The 24,190-nt window shown below is 49.8% G+C and overlaps 1 protein-coding gene across 1 annotated transcript in view; it reads right to left on the bottom strand.

Moving 5' to 3' along the window:
• The window catches only part of LOC119935145 (WT1 interacting protein), a 107,162-nt gene extending 83,358 nt beyond the window's left edge, over positions 1-23,804 (bottom strand). The window contains exon 1 of the mRNA XM_038754798.1: positions 23,474-23,804. Within this exon, the coding sequence (XP_038610726.1) occupies positions 23,474-23,714 (241 nt within the window). The 5' untranslated portion in view covers positions 23,715-23,804. The remainder of the gene's footprint in view (positions 1-23,473) is intronic.
• Between the last annotated feature and the right edge of the window lie 386 nt (positions 23,805-24,190).

The following is a 24,190-nucleotide window of genomic DNA, read 5'->3' as shown; positions in this document are numbered from 1 at the left end:
GTCATCCCCTGGGCCTGGAATGCCCTCCCTCTGCACATCCGCCAAGCTAGCTCTCTTCCTCCCTTCAAAGCCCTACTGAGAGCTCACCTCCTCCAGGAGGCCTACCCAGACTGAGCCCCCTCCTTCCTCTCCCCCTCCCCCCACTTTACCTCCTTCACCTCCCCACAGCACCTATATATATGTATATATGTTTGTACATATTTATTATCTATTTTACTTGTACATATTTATTCTCTTTATTTTATTTTGTTAATATGCTTTGTTTTGTTGTCTGTCTCCCCCTTCTAGCCTGTGAACCCGCTGTTTGGTAGGGACCGCCTCTATATTTTGCCAACTTGGACTTCCCAAGCGCTCAATAAATACAACTGAATGAATGAATGAATTTTACAGATGAGCTAACTGAGGCACAGAGAAGTGAAGTGACTTGCCCAAGGTCACACAGCAGAAAACAGAGCTGAGATTAGAACCCAGGTCCTCTGACTCTCAGGCCCACTGCTCTAACCACTAGGGCTCTGTTGCTTTTCTGGCCCTGGTCTGCTGACAAGACAGAAGCAGCAAGCAGACACCTAAGACACCTCATCCCTCACCGTCATCACCAGGCTGCAACCTGTCCCTCAGGCCAGGGTAATCATTCATTCCATATCCAGGCAACTCACTCCCAACTCATGGGCTTCCAAGACCCAGTCCCCTCCTTACTCTGCTCCCAACCAAAGACAGCCCTGCCACATAGTAAGCGCTTAATACCAACATTATTATTATTACGATTGAATGAATGAATGAATTCAACCGCGCCACAGCACCACGTGTCCTTCCGCGCATCCTCGCCCCTCATCTGTAAAATGGGGATTAAGACTGTGAGCCCCACGTGGGACAACCTGATTACCTTGCATCTACCCCAGCGCTTAGAACAGTGCTTTGCACATAGTAAGCGCTTAACAAATACCAACATTATTATTATTATACTACAGTGTTCTACACATAGTAAGAGCTCAATGAATACCACTGATTGACTGATTAGTGGGTGTGGCAACTGGGTTTCCATGCAGGTCCTCACCATGCAGAGGAGGCCTGGCCCTGGGCTGGATCGCTTAGTACAGTGGTCTGCACACAGTAAATGCTCAATAAATTCGATTGAATGAATGAAAGAATCTCCAACTCCCACTTAAAGGGGCCACAGGGGCTTACAATTTACAACCTGATGAGTTCTCGCTTGTTCTCTCTCTCTCACACACACACACACACACACACACACACACACACACGCACACGCACACACACACCCCCCATTGCAGTGGTGTTGGATGTGCCCTCGGAAAGTGACAATAACAACAACTGTGGTATCTGTTAAGTGCTTACTATGTGCCAAGCACTGTTCTAAGCACTAGGGTAGGTACAAGGTCAGCAGGTTGTCCCACGGGGGGCTCACAGTCTTAATCCTCACTTTACAGATGAGGTAACTGAGGCACAGAGAAGTTAAGTGACTTGCCTAAAGTCACACAGCTGATAAGTGGCATAGCCGGGATAAGAACCCACGACCTCTGACTCCCAAGCCCGCGCTCTTTCCACTAAGCTAGGCTGCTTCTCTGCCAATGTTTCTGGCTCTCAGAGACATCATCCTGAACAGGCCACCAAACTGCAGAGCCATCTGCCAGCAGGATAATCAGCCTGTGCCAATTCCTCATGCACTGCTTGCCCGCTTCAGAAGCACCATACCACCCCACCCCGGCACTCCTTCACCTGGAGTCTGACCTGAGGCAAGAGCATAAACACACTGGAACCAGTGTCCTGAAGTGGATTTCTCCAGATCTCTCTGGAACACTGGCTGCTTCAAATCCCTAGACCACCTTCCACCCCTCACTCTCGTTCCCAGCTCATTCCCTTTGACAAAAGCAAATTCCGCAAGAGACAGGGCGGGAAAGGGAGTGGGGGGAAGGCATAAATGCTTTGGATCTGGGAAGGCTGATTTGCAAGTCTGCAGGTTTGGAAAATCTTCAAGTATTTCCTTTGTGAACACATGTAAATCAGTCCTTCCACCAATCACTTTTTTCTAGATTGCTCTGCTGGCTTCTACCCCCACTTCTATCCCCCTTTCCCTTCTCAGTTCCATAGAACTCTCACCATGGGAAGAGAAAAAGTTCTTTTTGAAGTTCGCCTCTCCTCCAAGAAGGCTTCCCTAAACCCTCATTTCCCCCTACTCCCTCTCCCTTCTGCATCACTATTGTACTTTGGATTTGTACCCAATGGCATTTATGTGCACATCCATCATTTATTTTAATACCTCTATCTCCCCCTCTAGACTGTAAACTCCTTGTGGCATGGAATATGTCTGTTATAACTGTTCTCTCCCAAGCACTTGGTACAGATCTCTGCACACAGAAAGCACTGACTGCATGACTGACTGACTTGTTGTATGGAGCCAGAGTAGGTTGGCTGCTTGTTTCCAATTGCTAAGAACTCAATTTATGCAGATTGAAGAAAGGCTGGTTTGCCTCGTTGGGAGCTCTTCCTGACATCCTAAGCAGCGCAGGGAACCACAGAACAAAGAGGTCATCTTGTCCACCCACCTGCCTCCAGGTAAGTGTCTAAGTGCAAATCTGTTTTCTCTATAGAGTTCAGCCATTCACAAGGATGTGTGTCTGATCTCCAAGCCAAAGGCAATCTCACAACTCTACCTACCTGGCAGCTATAAACATCTGAAATGTTCTAAATGTGAACAAAAATTCTGATAATAGTCTCCCAGATCATTACTGGTGACTTCAAAGGGCAGAAGTTATTTATCAAGGTGGTCCATTGGTGTGGGATGTGGTTGGAAAGTCTGAAGTGGGTCTCAAGACCCCTTTCACCCTGTGCAAACTGGAACAACTGTTCTTTGCAATTGCTAAATTCACCTAACTGCACAGCTTGTAGGGACACCAGGCCAGTGCACAGAATACCATCTGCATATGCAAACCATCTGGAAAAAGGAAGCCTAATTGAGACTAAAAGCTATTTATTGAGTTTGTACTGTTCAGATAATCTGTGTAATTATCATCAATGCTATTTCTTGAGCATTTACTGTGTATGGAAGCAGTTTTATTTAATAAGGGCTTAGTCACAAACCATGCTTTCAGTGAACTGAATTACACCTACCATCGAACCAAGTTATTGATATGTCTGCCATCATCATCATCATCATCAATCGTATTTACTGAGTGCTTACTGTGTGCAGAGCATTGTACTAAGCGCTTGGGAAGTACAAATTGCCAACATATAAAGACAGTTCCTACCCAACAGTGGGCTCACAGTCTAAAAGGGGGAGACAGAGAACAAAACCAAACATACTAACAAAATAAAATAAATAGAATAGATATGTACAAGTAAAATAAATAAATAAGTAAATACAGTAATAAATATGTACAAACATATATACATATATATACATGGACATATGCCATATGTCCTTCCATCAATGGCATTAATTCAAGATTGTCAAAAAGATTCAAGATAAATGTCCATCTCTTCAATAATTTCAACCTCAAAAATTAGCCTTCGATTTCAATGCCATTTAGATAATAATAATAATAATTGTGGTATTTGTTAAGTGCTTACTATGTGCCAAGCACTGTAGTTAAGCGCTAGGGTGGGTGCAAGTAAATCCGATTGGACACAGTCCCTGTCCCACATGGGGCTCACAGTCTCAATCCCATTTTAGAGTGAGGCACAGAGAAGTGAAGTGACTTGCCCCGGGTCACACAGCAAACAAGTGGCAGAACCGGGATTAGAACAGATGATAGGGAAAATGCAGTGTGGGGCAGGGTCCCTATCAAAGGACCTGATGTCAGCTGATGGGAACCCAAACTGGAACTTCTGCTTTGCTGAAAGCCAGTTCCACTAGCTTCTTTCCTGGTCAGAGATCAGGTAACTACAGTTGACAAGTTCTCAGAGCGCTGGAAAGCTCAGGAAACACGTTTCCACATAGGAGACCTCTTCCATCCACTTTACCACATTATTCCAATCCACTTGATCCCGAATGTAAGTTCATTGTGGGCAGGGAATGTGTCCGTGATATTGTTCAACTGTACTCTCCCAAGCTCTTAGTCCACTGCTCTGCACATGGTACGTTCTCGAGATAAATATGACTGAGGCGTTGTGGAGGAACAGCAGCATTACGGCGCTACTGCGAATGTGGGATTTTTGCACATCCCAATTATTCCAATGGGTTGCTGGGATATGAGTCACATATAATAATAATGGCATTTATTAAGCGCTTACTATGTGCAAAGCACTAAGCGCTGAGGAGGTTACAAGGTGATCAGGTTGTCCCATGGGGGGCTCACAGTCTTAATCCCCATTTTACAGATGAGGGAACTGAGGCACAGAGAAGTTAAGTGACTTGCCCAAAGTCACACAGCTGACAGTTGGCGGAGCCAGGGTTTGAACCCATGACCTCTGACTCCAAAGCCCATGCTCTTTCCACTGCCAAGCTGCTTCACATGTGTGAAGACTCCATGAATCCCAGGAGTGCCACCTGGAATTCAGCCCAGAACCAAATCTAACGTGATCAGAGCTCAGACATCACTGTCTAGGGTTGGTGTGCAGCCAGGCTGGGTCCTAGATAGCCATCCCATTCATGTCCTTATCTTTCAGAGTTCCTGGGATGGCTACTCAGACAACCTCAAAGGCAGTTTGGACAAGGGGAGGTTTTTTGGATTTTTTTTTGGTGGGAGTGTCTGTCTCTCACCCCCCTCCCCCCCCCCCGCCTCCCCAGATGCCTTCCAAACCCAATGAGCTGCCAATTTCATAAAAGGCCATCACCAGAAAAATCAAGTCCTTAGGGATAGCCTTTTCCCTTAACTGTCCTTTAATTTTCAAAATGGATGAAACTAAAGGAATTTTAATTTATTATTACGAAAAATTAACAGCCCTCTGTTGCATTCTCTTGGATTTAAACCACTCAGGACTAAGGATGGATACAGCAGTTCTTGACCGAAAGCTAAATGAAATGATATTGACCCTTTCTGTGAACTGTTGAAGCAACACGACCTAGAGAAGCAACACAGGACTGGGAATCATGGGACGTGAGTTCTAATTTGCCTGCTGTGTGAACTGGGCAAGTCTCCTAACTTCTCTGTGCCTCATTTCCCTCATCTGAAAAATGGGAATTAAAATACCCATTTCTCTCTTCCTCCTCAGACTGTGGGACCTATGTGGATCAGGGACTATAGCTACCCTATCTTGTATCTAGACTGTAAGGTGGGAATGTGTCTGCTAAATCCCAGATTGGGAAGGGAATGTGTCTGCTAATTCTCTTATACTGTCATCTCCCAAGTGTTTAGAGCAGTGCTCTGTACACAATATGCACTCAATAAATATCACTGATTGACTGATTGTATCTACCCCAGTGTTCAACACAATGCTTTTATTGTGCTTTTAATACCACAATTGTTACTGTTATTACTATGAATTGCAGGGTCATTTCTTAGGGGCTCTTGGAAGGCCCCACTTGAGAGAATAGGAATTTACCCAACAAAACTGCAAAGAAATAGATTTAGGGGGGGCTGTTGAAGATTTCTGGAAAGGTTAAAAAAAAAATTTGTACACCAAAGTCTTTTAGACTTTAAGCTCCTTAAGGGTTTGGATCATAGCTACTAACTGCACTCTCCCAAGCGCTCGGTACAGTGGTCTGCACCAAGTGCTCAATAAATGCCACCGATTGACTGATTTGTACATTATTGTTCCAGGGAGGGAGCTGCCAGTGAAGTGTATGCCCCTCAGTGTTTCATATTTTTTAAAATGTTATTCGTTATGTGCTCGGCACTGTACTAAGCGCTGGGGTAGGTACAAGCTAATCAGGCTGGACACAGCCCATGTCCCACGTAGGGCACAATCTTAAACCCCATTTTACAGATGAAGTAACTGAGGCCCAGAGAAGTTAAGTGACTTGCCCAAGGTCACACGGCAGACATGCGGAAGAGCTGGGATTGGAACCCAGGTCCTTCTATTTATTTATTAAATATTTATTAAATATTTATTTATTTATTTATTTATTTTACTTGTACATATCTATTCTATTTATTTTATTTTGTTAGTATGTTTGGTTTTGTTCTCTGTCTCCCCCTTTTAGACTGTGAGCCCACTGTTGGGTAGGGACTGCCTCTATATGTTGCCAACTTGTACTTCCCAAGCACTTAGTACACTGCTCTGCACACAGTAAGCGCTCAATAAATACGACTGATTGATTGATTCTGTCTTCCAAACCCATGCTCTATTCACTAGACCACAATGCTGCTCACAAGTGAATTTTGCCCAAGACGAAAAACTATCAAGACTGCAACAGATGGACCCAAACGTCAGTTCATCGGGAAACAAGATTTTTAAACTGGTCCTAGTTGTTTAGGAATGCTGGAGAGGTCTTTCTTTGCAATAAATAAAAAGCTAAAGCTGAAAACAATAAGAAAGGCACGGAGTGGTGGGCAGAAAGAGAGAAAAATATATTTCAACGCACCTTCCTAGTGAAATACATAGCCACTGTGCTGAAGTTTTATCCAGGGAGTTTTCTATAGTGAGAACTCACGGTTTCTGCCTACTGAATCCCACAGTGAACTCACAGTGCTGACTTTCTAACTTTCTATATGACAAGCAAATTGTGGCTGGCAAGTCTGCGATTATAATAATGCTGAGTCTTTAGGGAGAGCTTTGTCTATTCCAGGCATTTTATAATCATCAATTAGGTAATCCACACAATACCCTGTGAGAGTTTTAAGTATCATTATCTTCATTTCAGTGGGATATTAACAGAGAGGCTAAGTGACTTGCCTGAGGCCACACAGCAAGTGAGTCAGTGGCATTCTGAGCTGGGATTAGAACTGGAAAGTCTATTTGGTGATTGCTCCCTGGGGATTGCTGACAGAAGCAGCTTCCTTGCTTCCTTCGGGTCTCTGGAAGGGATGTGCATGCAATCAATCAATCTATGGTATTTACTGAGCGCTTACTGGGTGTACAGCACTGAACTAAGTGCTCGTGTGCATACTATGTACCCAAAGACAGCAGTGGCACTTGGAAAAACTTGGCCAGAAAAATCCTCAGCCCTCAGAGAAATTAAGTCCATTTTCAAGTACTCAGTACAGTGCTCTACCCACTGTAAGCACTCAATAAACATCACTCATCGACTGATTAAAGATAAAAGTGACGGAGGCTCAGAACAATCCTTATTTTAGCCCAAAGCAGACTCAGTTAAACCAAGGAAAGAGGCTTCTCACATCTGCTAGAATCCTTAAGCAATAAAATACATTTCCTCCCTCCCACTTGGATCTGTGAGCTCTACAGGACAGGGACTGTGCCCAACCTGATTAGTTGTCATCTACTCCAGCTAAGCTTAGTACAGTGCCTGGATATAATAAGTGCCTACCAAGTACCCAACAAAAGTAAAATTTAAAATAAAAATTCCAGCGATCTTTCAGCTCAAGTCTCTACTAAGGCCATGAAACTTGCAGACAACATGACCAAAAAACCCAAAACGCTTCCAGTCTAATTTCATTCATTCACTTATTCAATTGTATTTACTGAGCGCTTACTGTGTGCAGAGCACTGCACTAAGCGCTTGGGAAGTCCAAGTTGGCAACATATAGAGACGGTCCCTACCCAACAGCAGGCTCACAGTCTAGAAGGGGGAGACAGACAACAAAACAAAACATATTAACAAAATAAAATAAATAGAATAAATATGTACAAATAAAATAAAGTAATAAATACGCACAAACATATATACATATGTACAGGTGCTGTGGGGAGGGGAAGGAGTTAAGGCGGGGGGGATGGGGAGGAGCAGGAGGGGGAAAGGAAGGAGGAGGCTCGGTGTGGGAAGGCCTCCTGGAGGAGGTGAGCTCTCAGTAATCAATCATATTTATTGAGCGCTTACTGTGTGCAGAGCACTGTACTAAGCGCTTGGGAAGTACAAGTTGGCAACATATATAGACAGTTCCTACCCAACAGTGGGCTGGAAGTAGGGCTTTGAAGGGAGGCTCTCCAGGGATGACTGTTCCTGTTGCCTCTCGGGGAGTCTCGGGGGTCTCACTCCCTCAGCATCGCTGCAGGGTACGACCAGAAGGAACGCAGCCCCCTCATGGCATCCTGGGTTCATAATGATGGTCTTGGTTAAGCACTTACCGTGTGCCAGGAAAGCGCTAGGGTGGACACAGGCAAATTGGGTTGGACCCAGTCCCTGTCCCATGTGGGGCTCATAGTCTCAAATCCCCATTTGACGGATGAGGTAACTGAGGTCCAAAGAAGTAAAGTGACTTGCCCAAGGTCACACAGCAGACAAGTGGCAGAGCCGGAATTAGAACTCAGGTTCCCTCTAACTTCCAAGCCCGTTGCTCTATCCACTACGCAGACCGAACCTCAAAAAAGGTATTGCGCAGGAAGCTGAGTCCCACCCTCCAGCTCCTCCAGAGCTCTGAATCTGGGACTCTGGGTGGTCACTTTAAACCCTCCCTTTCTTCCCAAATGCCCCTGCCTGACAACTCGCAACAGCGCTCCAGTCAAGGGAGGCAGTGTGGCCCAATGGATAGAGCACGAACTTGGGAGTCAGAAGGACCTGGGTTCTAATTCTGGCTCTGCCACCTGTCTGCTGGGTGACCCCAGGCAATTCACTTAACCTCTCTGGGCCTAAGATAGCTCATCTGTAAAATGGGGATTAAGACTGTGAGCGCCACATGGCACAGGGACCGTGTCCACCCTATCTTGTAACTACTGCAGCACTTAGTCTAGTCCGTAAGTGCTATATTATTTACATTAATGTCTTTCTTCCCCTCTAGACTGTGTTGTGGGCAGAGAATGTGTATTGTATTCTCCCAAATGTTTAGTACAGTGCTCTGCACACAGTAGGTGCTCAATCAATACAACTGACTGACTGGCAAATAGTAAGGGCTTAACACCGAAAAAAAAAAAAAGAGGAATAACCTGACACTGAAATCCGAGTGGGGATGAGAAGATTATGGGGTGCAGCAGTTACCAGGAGTAGTTTGGGACAAGGCTCTTATCAAAAGGCATTTCTCAACATGCGCTTCTGAACAAGTTTAAGACCTTGCTTCTGAAGCCCTGGCTCTGTAGACACTCTCGGAGGAAGGGGCAAGCTCAAGGAAATGCTGGACTGGCACAGGGAAGCTGTGCGGAAGACAGTTTACACTTTGATGGACTCCCCGAAGGGAACATCCTGCTTTAATAATGGCCATTCGATCAGTTCCCGACGATTGGCCAAAAGGCTGGAAGAGAGAGAACTTTGGGTGCTGCTCTTCTCAAGGAATAAGGTGGAGACAACGGAAAGGATGAAAGGCAGTGCAAGAAGGCCTCTCCCACAGGGATGACTGTGAAAATGCTCATGGCCAAAAGTAAAAATAAATGGCAATTTACAAGTTTCCCCATTTTTCTGCCAAGTCTGTACCTCTGTACTCAGTAGTCCCGCTCCTTCCCCTGTATTTTTCCCTGGCTTCCTCTTCTGCCTAACAAGCCTCCCTGCTCCTCTCCTCCACACCCCCCACCCCCAAAACCCTTCTCCTAAAGACACCTCCTCTAGAAAGCTTTCCCTGATTAGCTCCATCCACTACTAGATCTGTCAGTATAATCTGCCCTCTTCCCCCTCAACTCATTCTTGTAATTATTCTATCTGCGGCGTCCAGATATTTATGTTGATCACATACTCATCTATCTTGGCTCCCCGATTAAGATGGTAAGCTTCCTGAAGGCAGAAACCAGGTCTATTCTCTAACAAAGACACTGTGCATCCGGTATAGCACCACGGACTTTGTGAGCGCTCAATAAAGACTTAACAGACTCTTCGTTCTGCAAGAGGACGACGACTGGGCTAGGAATTGTGTCCCCGGTGGATTCCAAGAAATGAGGAACTTCACATGGTTTTGAGCTGCTCAGACACTACGTAAGGAGTGAATGTGGTGGTTCCGGTTAATTGTGCATTCAGAAAGACTATTAATAGTTTTCTCCACAGTTCCAAGACCAAAGGGATTCCATAAGCATTTTTATAAAGAGTTTCCATGGGTTATCCGTAAAGAACTTTTGATTTCCACCAGGTAGGTCGAACCCTAATAGAGCTTTACTTTCATCAGCTTTTTAAGGCTACCAATAAAACCCCCAGCCACATTTTCCAGTCGAGTCGCTTTTCATGCGGCTCCACTAGGCATAACCTATCATCAGAACGAACACAGTCACTGTTTGGCTAATGCCACCTGCACAGCATTTTAGATAATGTTCTGTCTGCTGCCAGTTAAGCAGTAGGGTAGAAAACGGCCAACTGACGGTGGACTATACCACGATGACCAATCAATAATATTTACCGAGGGCTTAACGTGTGCCAAGCACTGTACTGATCTCTTGGGAGAGTGCAATGTAACAGAATTGGCAGGCACGTTCCCTGCCCACAACGAAACACCGCTGCAGAGGGTGAGTTCACCCACATTCGACTGACTTCAGTGGAGAGAACTGGCGCTCTCCACCTTCCCATCCCCCTACAACATCCCAGTGTCACAGGAAAAGGAATGTGAGAACTGCAGAGAAAAAAAAATCCCAAGGATTTTTCCCCAAGAGGGAAAGAGGCAGCTAGTTTGGGAAGGAAAGATTAGGAACACTCAGGCAAAGTGGCTGAGTGTTTGTGGTAGCCCCACAGGCCCAGTTTAAGTGCTGCATAAGCAGCCCGCCTGCCCATTCCTCTATACCGGCAGATCGCTGACTCCCTACCCCCAAGCAGACACGGGCAAAAATCCTGAAGCACGCTAGCCCCAAATTTCAGCTGGGGATGGGGGCAAAATACCAATGCCCTGTGACACTTTGCAGTCAGCGAGGCAGGGGTGGTGAAAGTAAAACATACTGCCCTCAGCCCCAGACTGGCAGGCATGTGAAAAAGGAAGCAGCTCTGTATTTTTAGAATTTTATTTTTGACCCCTCATCCCCATTGGTAGCTTGAAAAAACTCTCTTTTCCCAAACCACTTTGACCTTCTTAACCATTTGCCAAAAATTATTTCTCGAGTCCCAGCAGAATCTAAAATGACTGTGGCTGAGACTGAGAGAAAGACAGAGAGAGAGAGAGAACACGACCCGGAAAGACCCTCACGGGATATGGGACAGCTCTGGAATTCGGGTGTGGCCTGTGATTTGGCCAACCGAAGCATGCAAACCCCATTGTCTGTCGGACATAGACAGTAGCAGTCCAGTCTGCATGCAAATGATTTAGAATGTGGAGGGGTTGTTTCGGTTTTCAAAGTCAACCCACGTGTCGGGTCTTAGCGGCTCCGTGGAAACCCTTTAAGCTTGAGATCGGTTGTTGCCCGGCTTGCACTCCGGAGAGCCTGTGACATCCAGGCCGCCGGTGTGGCTAGCTGAAAGGCCTAGCAAATCCGCCTTACACCACTTGGGCCACAAGCAACCAGGGCTGCCTAATCTAGTCCTAGGAGTTCCTAAATTGGTCCTCTGAGCAAGGATCAACAGGAACCCACCTAAAACAGCTTCTGTCCAAACGTGAGAAAACAATAAAAAACCACACAGTTTTCTGAGAGTCTTTTGACTTCTAAAAGTTCCTTCTCATCCACCCTCTCCTTTCCTTTGCAATATTCCAGGGATGGGGAGGAAGGGCAGGGTTTATCATCCCCATTTTACAGACGAGGAAACTGAGGCACAGAGAGGTGAAACGACTATGCCTGAAATCTCAGAAGAGGTCTGAGGGAGAGCCTGGCCTATAATCCAGACCCTCTGACCTCCATCAGCGACCGAGGCCCTTTCCGCTAGACAGACCACGACTGGTGATGACTGACTGGAGTCTCAGAGCCTAAAGGCCGCTCCTCCCTTATTACCTCAGGGAGAGAGGGGACACGCTGGAATTCCCTAAGGAGAAGCCTAATGCAGTGACTGTCTCAACTCTGCTGGTTTTCTGGGGAAGGGCAGCAAGTAGAGTAACACACCAGAGATTCACTCCAACACAGCCCCCAAAACTTGCCAGCCAGGGCTGTGGTAATGTCTGCTGGATCAACAGCCCCCTGCCTCAAGCCTACTGTCTGACCGAAGGAAAGTCAATTACCTTCTCTGGGCCCCAGTTTCCTCAGTTGTAATATGTGGGGGTTCAATACCTGTTCTCCCTCCACCTAAGATCAGATGGTTTCCAACCTCGTTATCTTACTTCTATCCCTACCCTTAGTCCACTGCTTGGCACACAGTAAGCACCTAAATGCCACTCTTGAGAAGCAACGTTGCCCAGTGGATAGAGCATTCATTCATTCATTCAATCGTATTTATTGAGTGCTTACTGTGTGCACAGCACTGTACTAAGCATTTGGGAAGTACACGCTGGCAACATATAGAGACGGTCCCTACCCAACGGTGGGCTCACAGTCTAGAAGAGCACAGTCCTGGGAGTCAGAAGACCAGACAGATGAGTCAGTCTGATCCCGGCTCCGCCACCTGTCTGCTGGGTGACCCTGGGCAAGTCAATTCAATTTTCTGCATCTCGGTTTCCCTGTCGGTAAAATGAAGAATGAATATCTGTTTTCGCTCCCCCTTGGACTCTGAGGCCCACGTGGGACTGGGATTGTGTCTGAGCTCACTGTCTTGTATCTACTCCAGCATTTAGAACAGTACCTGACCCAGAGTAAACGCTTAATACCATCATTACTATTATTATTTATTACTGATAACAAACACGGCAATGATCACGATTATATTTTGCTAGGTGCCCAGCCTCCGGCACTTCCGCGTGCCGTCTATCTGTGCCATACTCAGTACCCGAAATGGGGGCATCCACAAGAGCAGGGAGCAGAAGGGAGCCCAGCCAACCACTCTGTCAGCACAAAATGTGTTCAGACACCCTACAATCCTCGCATCTGGTCTCAGCCCGAAAGGAAGCACACGTCTCCAGTTTGTTCATTCAGACTCCCGGTGGTTTGTAACGACCGACCAGTGCTTGTGCCACTTGTGCAAGTATTTCAGAGGTTCACGATAAATTATTTTTGAAAAACGCTACCAAGCCTCCTCCACCTCACGCGTCGGACAGCGTTACATGTGGTCTACTGCTGCGTTCAGCTCAAGGCTGGCTGCTCAAAGCCTCTGGGCACTGCTGAGGCTTGTTTGTTTCCCCGAAAAACCCTGGGAGTCTGTGAAGAGAGGTCGGAGGTTGGGAGGTTTAATGGGAAAAACAATCGAGCCCCTGCCCCCAGAGGGATGGGGAGAAGATTCTCAGCCCCTCCTCACAGGGCACCTTGAGGGTCTACCAGAAAGAAGTCTTAGTGAGTCAGGGGCTTGGGAAGTGACACGGTCCTCGGGGGGCCACAATGCTAGAGCCAGAAGAGTTTTGGCCTTACCCGGGGCAGAGTCGTGTCCGAGCCGTGCTGGGCCTCAAAGCGGTGACATGACCATATACACACGTCTAGAGAGGCAGGCTAACTGGCGTAAGGATGAAAGATTCATTCACTCATTCAATCATATTTATTCAGCGCTTACGGTGTGCAGAGCACTGGGTTAGGGGCTGGGGAAGTACAAGTCAGCAATGGAGAGAGACAGTCCCTACCCAACAACAGGCTCACAGCCTGGAAGGGGGAGACGAGGATGTCAACAAGGGGGGAATCCTACCTCTTCTTCTCCTCCTTGGACCACAACAACCCTATGACACAGGGATTGTGTCCAACCTGATAATTTTACACCAACCCAAGTGCTCAGAACAGTACTCTTGGCACATAATAAACGCTTAACAAAGACCACTTTTTCCCCTCCCTGTCTCGTGCCCAAGGCAGCTTCTCGGCTGGAAAACTCTTGCCAACAAGCCCATCTGCTCCAGTGAACAAGGCACCATTCTTGGGGGCTTCCAAGCCAGCTTCGCATTTGGTTTCCCGGTTGAAAATGTCCAGTGAAATGGAAACAACTGATCGGGGGCGACAACCTGTGGCCTTGATGTCTTTGAAAAATCCCGAGGGGGACCTTGCTGCTGCTCTTCCCCGAACAATGCGGGTACTCAGCTGGTACACGGGGCAAAGTGGCATTCTGGGGCCCCGGAGAAGGGGGGCAGAGGAGGAAGAGGAGGTGGATGAACTCTCTGCAGCTCCACGGGTTCTGCTCCATTATTCATCCTCCCACACCACCCCACCTCAGCCCCACAGCACATATCTGTTATTTATTTAATGTATGTATGTATGTCTCCCTTCTAAACTATAAACTCCTTGTGGGCAGGGAATGCATCTGTCTGTTGTTATATTGTACCCTCCCAAGCACTTAATACAGTGCTCTGCATTTAGGAAGGACTCAATAAATGACTGAATGAATGACTGAATGAATTAAAGCAGCCCCTCTCCTGTCTGTGCCCGGGACAGGTTAGGCCCTGAGGAGATGATTTAAGAAGCAGAACCAGCAGAGCATCAAGGAGATCGCTCGTGCCCCCTCCCGCCTCCCCCGGAAACCCGCTGCCCACAGCTGTGAAATACCCTCCTGCCTGGGGCTGCCTGACTCCTCGAATCAGTCCTCTAAAGTGTGATGATGGCAGTCCCGAATATCTCGGGGTCGGTGGAAACGACGTTGCATCCTTTTCAGCGGATACGGCTCAAATGAGTGCCCGTTCTGGAAGCTGGGGGGGTGGGGGGAGGATTGGACCCGATGGTCTTATAGACCCTCCCGCCCACCGCTGCCCGGCTGAAATGTCTGGATCGCAAAGGCGGGATGATGTAGACCTGCTGGAGTACACCACCAGGCAGCAACCGGGGGGAGCAGGTCCGGGGAGGGCCACCTCTCTCAAACAGCCTCAGTGGCTGGTGTTGCCCGCTGCCCAGGAGGCTCTACACACGGACCGGTGCCGCTGACCGCCACCCCAGGACCCCAGGGACCCCAAAGCTACAACTGGACTTTATAAGGGGGTTAGGGCGGGGGGCCTCCAGGCTGGTATGCGAGTCCACCCTGACTACAGCAAGGGCTGCTCTGTTCAGAAACCGTCCCCACTGCAGCAGCTGTACTCCAGCACAAAGGCTAAATTAAGAAGGGAGTGGCAGCCACAACGTGGCACTGCCAGCTCTTGGAATTTCAGAGAAACCTTTAATAATTCTGCCAATCCGAGTTGGAGCCTTAGTTCCGTCGGTTGAAGGACGGCAACAGCCACGGGAACTTCGTCCCGTCCCGGATGCGTCTCGGGGGCCACGGGAACACCACAGGGCCGTGTCCGCGCGTCTTTAGCTCTCTGAGGCGCTCACGGCCTCCATCCTAACACACCGGAAGAACTCCCTGGCTATTAATCGCCCTAAGGACGGACCACTCTCAGAAATCAGGGGAGTTTGGATCCGAATCCAGCAGGCTCAGGGAACCCAAATTCTGGAGCCTGATGCCTACTCTCCTCACCTGGGTCACGTTGACTCTTCTTTCTGGGCTCAGGCCTTGGTTTCTTGGGGCTGGTGGGGGTGGCGGGGGGAGGCTGGCACTCCCGGCGAAGACTCAAGTCTAAGGCCACTACGGCGACCCTGCGCCAACTCTGTCCTTCAGGAGCTACTAGGGAATCTGCTTCCTCCCTCCCAACGCTCCCCAACTGACCTCTGGCCTTCCTGACCCTCCAACATCTGCTCCTCTAATTTTCTGGCTTCCCGTGGACCAGTTCCTCCCCTTTCACCTTTCCCAACAGTCCTCTAGTTTGAAGTGTTACACTCAGCGCTGCCAGAGTCAAGGGGCAAGGATTCCCTGCACTCCCGTGTAACGGCTTCCCTCCGTGCACCCCACTGGTCATGCCTTCTAAAGTACTTAGCTAGTACAGTGCCTGGCACATAGTAAGTGCTTAACGAATACCAAACTTATTACACGAGGGAGAATTTTTTCACTATACGTCCAGTTGCCGTGGAGGCAGGACAAATACCCAGAAGAGCAAGGAGCGTGAAGGAAAGGGGGCATAGACCCAGAGGGGAAACATCACTAACTCCAATTGCCGCCTCCCCAAAGTCAGTGGGCACCACTTTCTAAAGGCATCAGCTGGACTGAGCTACATTCCAAGTGCTGGAAGCCTTTTCATTTTTTTTTTCCATTTTTATGACTCGGCTGAATCACCGCCTCACTCCGAAGCCACAGGTGTGCCTAGGACGATTCTTCCTGCTGTTCTAAGGGAAGGAGAATTCCACAGGAACTTAGATTCCCAAACAGCCACTTTAACGCTCTCTAGGTCCTATCTAGGGCTTCCTGGATCGACTCTGGAAACAGCAATCCTCCTCTTTGGGGAGGATGCTGAGCCGGCTACCTGGCTGCTGGGATACAGGGAAGGAGGAGGGGGAGCCCCCAGAATGTGTCGGGCAACAGCGAATCCAGCGGGCACGCACACCAGGGAACCAGATGGGAGCTCACCTTTTGGACCCTCAAGGAGAGGTGGAGAGGAAGAGAAGGAAGAAGGGAAGGGAAGGGAAGGGAAGGGAAGGGAAGGGAAGGGAAGGGAAGGGAAGGGAAGGGAAGGGAAGGGAAGGGAAGGGAAGGGAAGGGAAGGGGAGGGGAGGGGAGGGGAGGGGAGGGGAGGGGAGGGGAGGGGGGGGGAGGGGAGGGGGGGGGAGGGGAGGGGAGGGGAGGGGAGGGGAGGGGAGGGGAGGGGAGGGGAGGGGAGGGGAGGGGAGGGGAGGGGAGGGGAGGGGAGGGGGGGGGAGGGGAGGGGAGGGGAGGGGAGGGGGGGGGGGGGGGGGGGAGGGGGGGGGAGGGGGGGGGAGGGGAGGGGAGGGGAGGGGAGGGGAGGGGAGGGGAGGGGAGGGGAGGGGAGGGGAGGGGAGGGGAGGGGAGGGGAGGGAAGGGAAGGGGAGAGAAGGGAAGGGAAGGGAAGGGAAGGGGAGAGAAGGAAAAGGGAAGGAAAAGGAAGGCAAGAGGAGAGAAGGAAAAAGGGAAGGAAAGGAAAGGCAAGAGGAGAGAAGGAAAAAGGGAAGGAAAGGGAAGGCAAGAGGAGAGAAGGAAAAGGGAAGGCAAGGGAAGGCAAGAGGAGAGAAGGAAGAAGGGGAGAGAAGGGAAGGGAAGGGAAGGGAAGGGGAGAGAAGGAAAAGGGAAGGAAAAGGAAGGCAAGAGGAGAGAAGGAAAAAGGGAAGGAAAGGGAAGGCAAGAGAAGGAAAAAGGGAAGGAAAGGAAAGGCAAGAGGAGAGAAGGAAAAAGGGAAGGAAAGGGAAGGCAAGAGGAGAGAAGGAAAAGGGAAGGCAAGGGAAGGCAAGAGGAGAGAAGGAAAAAGGGAAGGAAAGGGAAGAGGAGAGAAGGAAAAAGGGAAGGAAAAAGGGAAGAGGAGAGAAGGAAAAAGGGAAGAGGACAGAAGGAAAAAGAGAAGGAAAGAGAAGAGAAGGAAAGAAGGAAGAGAAGGGAAGGGAGGAGAAGGAAAAGGGGAAGGGAAGAGAAGGAAACAGGGAAGGGAAAGTCTGGGCAGGCCCACGGAAGCACGGGGAGAGGGGAAGGGGTTCCGACCCTAGGACAATAGTTAATGGGAACCTAGAGATCTCAGGGCCAGACAAAGCCCCGCCAACTAGGGAGGGGGCTTGGGGTGCCTGGGAGGCTCAGGCCTGAGCAGATGGAGCAGGAGCAGCCTCCAAGCCGTCCATCAGGAAACTTTTGAAGACCCTGTTTTTGGGCCACTTCTCTAGAGGCAGCCGGTCTGCGCCCAAGAGCAGGGCGCCAGATTCAGAGGGAACACCTTAGGGCGCAGGTGAGGGGTACGGAGTGGACCGCACTGGTGGGGATTGGGGGAGGACGGCTGGACGCAGCGTAGAGAAGCAGAGCAGCTCAGTGGCAAGAGCCCGGGCTTGGGAGTCAGAGGTCACGGGTTCTAATCCCAGCTCTGTCACATGTCTGCTGTGTGACCTTGGCCTCTCTGAGCCTCAGTTCCCTCATCTGGAAAATGGGGATGAAGACCGTGAGCCCCACGTGGGACAACCTGATCACTCTGTATCCCCCCAGCTCTTAGAACGGTGCTTGGCACATAGTAAGCGCTTAACAAATGCCATCATCATTATTTTTATGGATGAGGGCACACCTCATCTGTAAAATGGGGATGAAGACTGTGAGCCCCCCGTGGGCCAGCCTGATCACTTTGTATCCCCCACACCCCCGGCGCTTGGAACAGTGCTTGGCATGTAGTAAGTGCTTAACAAATGTCATCACCATTATTATTATGGACGAGGGCACACCTCATCTGTAAAATGAGGATGAAGACTATGAGCCCCCCGTGGGCCAACCTGATGACCTTGTATCCACCCCAGTGCTTGGAACAGTGCTTGGTACATAGTAAGCGCTTAACAGAAGCCATTATTATTATGGACAAGGGCACACCTCATCTGTAAAAAGGAGATGAAGACTTGAGTCCTGGAACAGTGCTCGGCACGTAGTAAGCGCTTAACAAATGCCATTATTATTGTTATTATTACGGACGAGGGCACAACTCATCTGTAAAATGGGGCTGAAGACTGTGAGCCCCGGAACAGTGCTTGGCACATAGGAAGTGCTTAACAAGTGCCATTATTATTATTACGGACGAGGGCACACCTCATCTGTAAAATGGGCATGAAGACTGTGAGCCCCACCTGAGTCAACCTGATGACCTTGTATCCCCCCCAGCGCTTGGAACAGTGCTTAGCACATAGTAAAGCACTTAACAGATGCCATTATTATTATTATTATTATGGACGAGGGCACACCTCATCTGCAAAATGGAGATGAAGACTGTTGAGTCCTGGAACAGTGCTCGGCACATAGTAAGCGCTTAACAAATGCCATTATTGTTGTTATTATTATGGACGAGGGCACACCTCATCGTTAAAATGGGGGTGAAGACTGTGAGCCCCGGAACAGTGCGTGGCACATAGTAAACGCTTAACAAATGCCATTATTATTGTTATTATTACGGACGAGGGCACACCTCATCTGTAAAATGGGGATGAAGACTGTGAGCCCTCCGTGGGCCAACCTGATGACCTCATATCCACCCCAGCGCTTGGAACACTGCTTGGCACATAGTAAGCGCTTAACAAATGCCATTATTACTATTATGGACGAGGGCACACCTCATCTGTAAAATGGGGATGAAGACTGTGAGCCCACGTGGGCCAACCTGATGACCCTGTATCCACCCCAGCGCTTGGAACAGTGCTTGGCACCTAGTAAGTAACAATAATAATGGCAATTATTGAGCATTTACTAGGTGCAAGGCACTGTTTTAAGAGCTGGGGAGGTGACAAGGTGATGAGGTTGTCCCACGGGGGGCTCACAATCTTAATCCCCATTTTACTGATGAGGGAACTGAGGCCCAGAGAAGTGAAGTGACCAAAGAGTTGGTGGGGCCGGGATCTGAGCCCAGGACCTCCGACTCCCAAGCCCGTCGTGCTCTGTCCGCCGGGCCAGGCTGCTTAACGAAGCTAGCTCTCTTCCTCCCTTCGAGGCCCTGAGAGCTCACCTCCTCCAGGAGGCCTTCCCAGACCGAGCCCCCTCCTTCCTCTCCCCGCCTTACCTCCTTCCCTTCCCCACAGCACCTGTATATATGTTTGTACGTATTGATTATTTATTTTACTTGTACATATCTATTCTATTCATTTTATTCTGTGAATACGTTTTGTTTTGTTGTCTGTACATATCTATTCATTTTCATTAGAGAAGCAGTGTGCCTCAGTGGAAAGCGCCTGGGCTTGGGAGTCGGAGGTTATGGGTTCTAATCCCAGCTCCGCCACTTGTCAGCTGTGTTACTTTGGGCAAGTCACTTCACTTCTCTAAGCCTCAGTTACCTCATCTGTAAAATGGGGATTAGGACTTTGAGCCCCATGTGGGACAACCTCATTACCTGGTATCCCCCCTAGCGCTTAGAACAGTGCTCTGCACATGCTAAGCGCTTAACAAATGCCATTATTATTATTATAATTATTATTTTATTCTGTTAATATGTTTTGTTGTCCGTCTCCCCCTTCTAGACCATGAGCCCGCTGTTGGGTAGGGACCGTCTCTCTACGTTGCCCACTTGGACTTCCCAAGCGCTTGGTACAGCATTTTGCACACAGTAAGCGCTCAGTAAATACGACTGAATGAATGAGTCGCGGTTCCGATTAGGGACCGACTTGGACTTCCCAAGCGGTTTAGTACAGCGTTTTGCACACAGTAAGCGCTCAGGAAATACGACTGAATGAATGAGTCGCGGTTCCGATTAGGGACCGACTTGGACTTCCCAAGCGCTTAGCACAGCGCTCTGCACCCAGCAGGCGCTCAGTAAATGCAACTGAATGGATGAGTCGCGGTCCCAATTAGGGACCGACTTGGACATCCCAAGTGCTTAGCACAGCGCTCTGCACCCAGCAAGTGCTCAGTAAAAGCGCTGCTTAGAGAAGCAGCGTGGCTCAGTGGAAAGAGCCCAGGCTTTGGAGTCAGAGGTCATGGGTTCAAATCCCCGCTCCGCCAACTGTCAGCTGTGTGACTTTGGGCAAGTCCCTTCACTTCTCTGTGCCTCAGTTACCTCATCTGTAAAATGGGGATTAAAACTGTGAACCCCCCCGTGATCACCTTGTAACCTCCCAGCGCTTAGAACAGTGCTTTGCACATAGTAAGCGCTTAATAAATGCCATCATCATCATCATTATTATTATTATTATTATTAAATACAACTGAATGAATGAGCCGTCCCCCTTCTAGACTGCGAGCCCACTGCTGGGTAGGGACCGTCTCTATATGTTGCCAACTTGGACTTCCCAAGCGGTTAGAGTGCTCCATAAATACGATTGTTTTGCACATAGTTATTATTATTAAATACGACTGAATGAACGAGTCGTCCCCCTTCTAGCCTGCCAGCCCACTGGTGGGTAGGGACCATCTCTCTCTATGTTGCCAACTTGGACTTCCCAAGCGGTTAGGGTGCTCCATAAATGCCCAAGCGCTTATGCACACAGTAAGTGCTCCATAAATACGATTGTTTTGCACATATAGTTATTGTTTTATTAAATACGACTGAATGAATGAGTCGTCCCCCTTCTAGCCTGCGAGCCCACAGGTGGGTAGGGCCCGTCTCTCCATGTTGCCAACTTGGACTTCCCAAGCGCTTATGCACACAGTAAGCGCTCCCTAAATACGATTGTTTTGCACATATAGTTATCGTTTTTTAAATACGACTGAATGAATGAGTCGTCCCCCTTCTGGCCTGCGAGCCCACCGGTGGGTAGGGCCCGTCTCTCCATGTTGCCAGCTTGGACTTCCCAAGCGGTTAGGGCGCTCCACAAATGCCCAAGCGCTTATGCACACAGTAAGCGCTCCCTAAATACGATTGTTTTGCACATACAGTTACTATTATTAAATACGACTGAATAAATGAGTCGTCCCCCTTCTAGCCTGCGAGCCCACCGGTGGGTAGGGACTGTCTCTCTCTGTTGCCAACTTGGACTTCCCAAGCGGTTAGGGTGCTTCATAAATGCCCAAGCGCTTATGCACACAGTAAGCGCTCCATAAATACCCAAGCGCTTATGCACACAGTAAGCGCTCCCTAGATACGATTGTTTTGCACACATAGTTATTGTTTTATTAAATACGACTGAATGAATGAGTCGTCCTCCTTCTAGCCTGCGAGCCCACCGGTGGGTAGGGCCCGTCTCTCTACGTTGCCAACTTGGACTTCTCAAGCGGTTAGGGCGCTCCACAAATACCCAAGCGCTTATGCACACAGTAAGCGCTCCCTAAATACGATTGTTTTGCACATATAGTTATCATTATTAAATACGACTGAATAAATGAGTCGTCCCCCGTCTAGCCTGCGAGCCCACCGGTGGGTAGGGCCCGTCTCTCTATGGTGCCAACTTGGACTTCCCAAAGCGCTTATGCACACAGTAAGCGCTCCATAAATACCACTGTTTTGCACATATAGTTATTGTTTTATTAAATACGACTAAATGAATGAGTCGTCCCCCTTCTAGCCTGCGAGCCCACCGGTGGGTAGGGCCCGTTTCTCTATGTTGCCAACTTTGACTTCCCAGGCGCTCAAGCACACAGTAAGCGCTCCATAAATACGATTGTTTTGCACATAGTTATTTTTATTAACTACGACTGAATGAGTCGTCCCCCTTCTAGCCTGCGAGCCCACCGGTGGGTAGGGCCCGTCTCTCCATGTTGCCAACTTGGACTTCCCAAACGCTTATGCACACAGTAAGCGCTCCATAAATACGATTGCTTTGCACATATAGTTATTACTATTAAATACGACTGAATAAATGAGTCGTCCCCCTTCTAGCCTGCGAGCCCACCGGTGGGTAAGGCCCGTCTCTCTATGGTGCCAGCTTGGACTACCCAAGCGCTTATGCACACAGTAAGCGCTCCATAAATACGGTTGCTTTGCACATATAGTTATTATTATTAAATACGACTGAATGAATGAGTCGTCCCCCTTCTAGACTGCCAGCCCACCGGTGGGTAGGGACTGTCTCTCTATGTTGCCAACCTGGACTTCCCAAGCGGTTGGGGCGCTTCATAAATACCCAAGCGCTTATGCACACAGTAAGCGCTCCATAAATACGATTGTTTTGCACATATAGTTATTACTTTATTAAACACGACTAAATGAATGAGTCGTCCCACTTCTAGACTGCCAGCCCACTGGTGGGTAGGGCCTGTCTCTATATGAATGAATGAGTCGTCCCCCTTCTAGACTGCCAGCCCACTGGTGGGTAGGGACTGCCCCTCTATGTTGCCAACTTGGACTTCCCAAGCGGATAGAGTGCTCCATAAATACGATTGCTTTGCACATATAGTTATTGTTTTATTAAATACGACCGAATGAATGAGCCGTCCCCCTTCTAGCCTGCGAGCCCACCGGTGGGTAGGGCCCGTCTCTCTACGGTGCCAACTTGGACTTCCCAAAGCGCTCACGCACACAGGAAGCGCTCCCTCAATACGATTAAAGTTTTGCACCTATAGTTATTATTTATTAAACACGACTAAATGAATGAGTCGTCCCCCTTCTAGCCTGCGAGCCCACCGGTGGGTAGGGCCCGTCTCTCTATGGTGCCAACTTGGACTTCCCAAAGCGCTTATGCACACAGTAAGCGCTCCATAAATACGATCGTTTTGCACATATAGTTATTATTATTAAATACGACTGACTAAATGAGTCGTCCCCCTTCTAGCCTGCGAGCCCACCGGTGGGTAGGGCCCGTCTCTCTACGGTGCCAACTTGGACTTCCCAAAGCGCTCACGCACACAGTAAGCGCTCCCTAAATGCGATTAAAGTTTTGCACCTATAGTTATTATTTTATTAAAGACGACTAAATGAGTTCAAATACGACTAAATGAAGAGCCGTCCCCCTCCTAGCCTGCGAGCCCCCCGGGGGTAGGGCCCGTCTATGTTGGCAACTTGGCCTTCCCCAGCGCTCACGCACACAGTAAGCGTCGGGTAGGGCCCGCCTCTCCAGGTTGCCAACTCGGCCTTCTCGGCGCGCACAGTAAGCGTTCAATAGATACGATCGATTGATTGATCGATGGATCGATGGGTCACACACGATCACTCACCGAAGTAGTCCTTCTTGACGCGCCTCTCCAGCTCCTGCTCCAGCTCCAGGGCGAGGGCCTCCAGCCTCCTCTCGGCCGGGCTGGGCTGGCAGGGCGGCACCTGGTAGGGAGGCCCGGTGGCGGGGGAGGAGGAGGAGGACGAGGAGGAGCGGCGGGGCGGGGGGTCGGCCGAGCCCCGGGAGCTGGGGCTGGACAGGCTGGAGCGGGGGCTGGCGCCGTCGGGCCCGTCCAGCAGCAGCATGAGCAGGAGGTGGGGCTGCGGGCCCGCCCCGCCGGACGACGACGACGACGACGACGACGAGCGGCGGTTGCTGGCCAAGCGGGGGCTCGGAGGGACGGGGCCCGCCGGCGGCGGCGGAGGCGGCGGCGGCGGCGGCGGGGGGACCCCCGCCCTCCGGGCCCGGGGAACCCCCGGCTCGTCGGCGGGCCTGGGCGTCGGCGGCGGCGGGCGGCGGCGGCGGCGGGGCCGGACCCCCAGCGCCAGCTCCGACAGGAGGTCGGTGGTGGCCCGGAGCAGCGCCGGCGGCTCCGCCTCGCCCCGCTGCATGGCGCCGCCCGCCCGCCCGCCCGCGGAGAAGGAAAAGGCCGCCACCGGGAGCGGGAGCGGGAAGAGGGAAAGGAGGAGGAGGAGAAGGAGGAGGCGTGCGGGCCTCCCCCGCTGGGGGGCGCGCTTGGGGCTGCCGGGAGGCGGAGCGCTCCGCGGAGGGATTTGCACCC

Source organism: Tachyglossus aculeatus, chromosome 11, assembly GCF_015852505.1.
Source record: "Tachyglossus aculeatus isolate mTacAcu1 chromosome 11, mTacAcu1.pri, whole genome shotgun sequence".
In the NCBI taxonomy this organism is placed as follows: Eukaryota; Metazoa; Chordata; class Mammalia; order Monotremata; family Tachyglossidae; genus Tachyglossus; species Tachyglossus aculeatus.
Note: the sequence above shows the minus strand (reverse complement) of the source record. Positions and strands in the feature narration are given on the sequence as shown.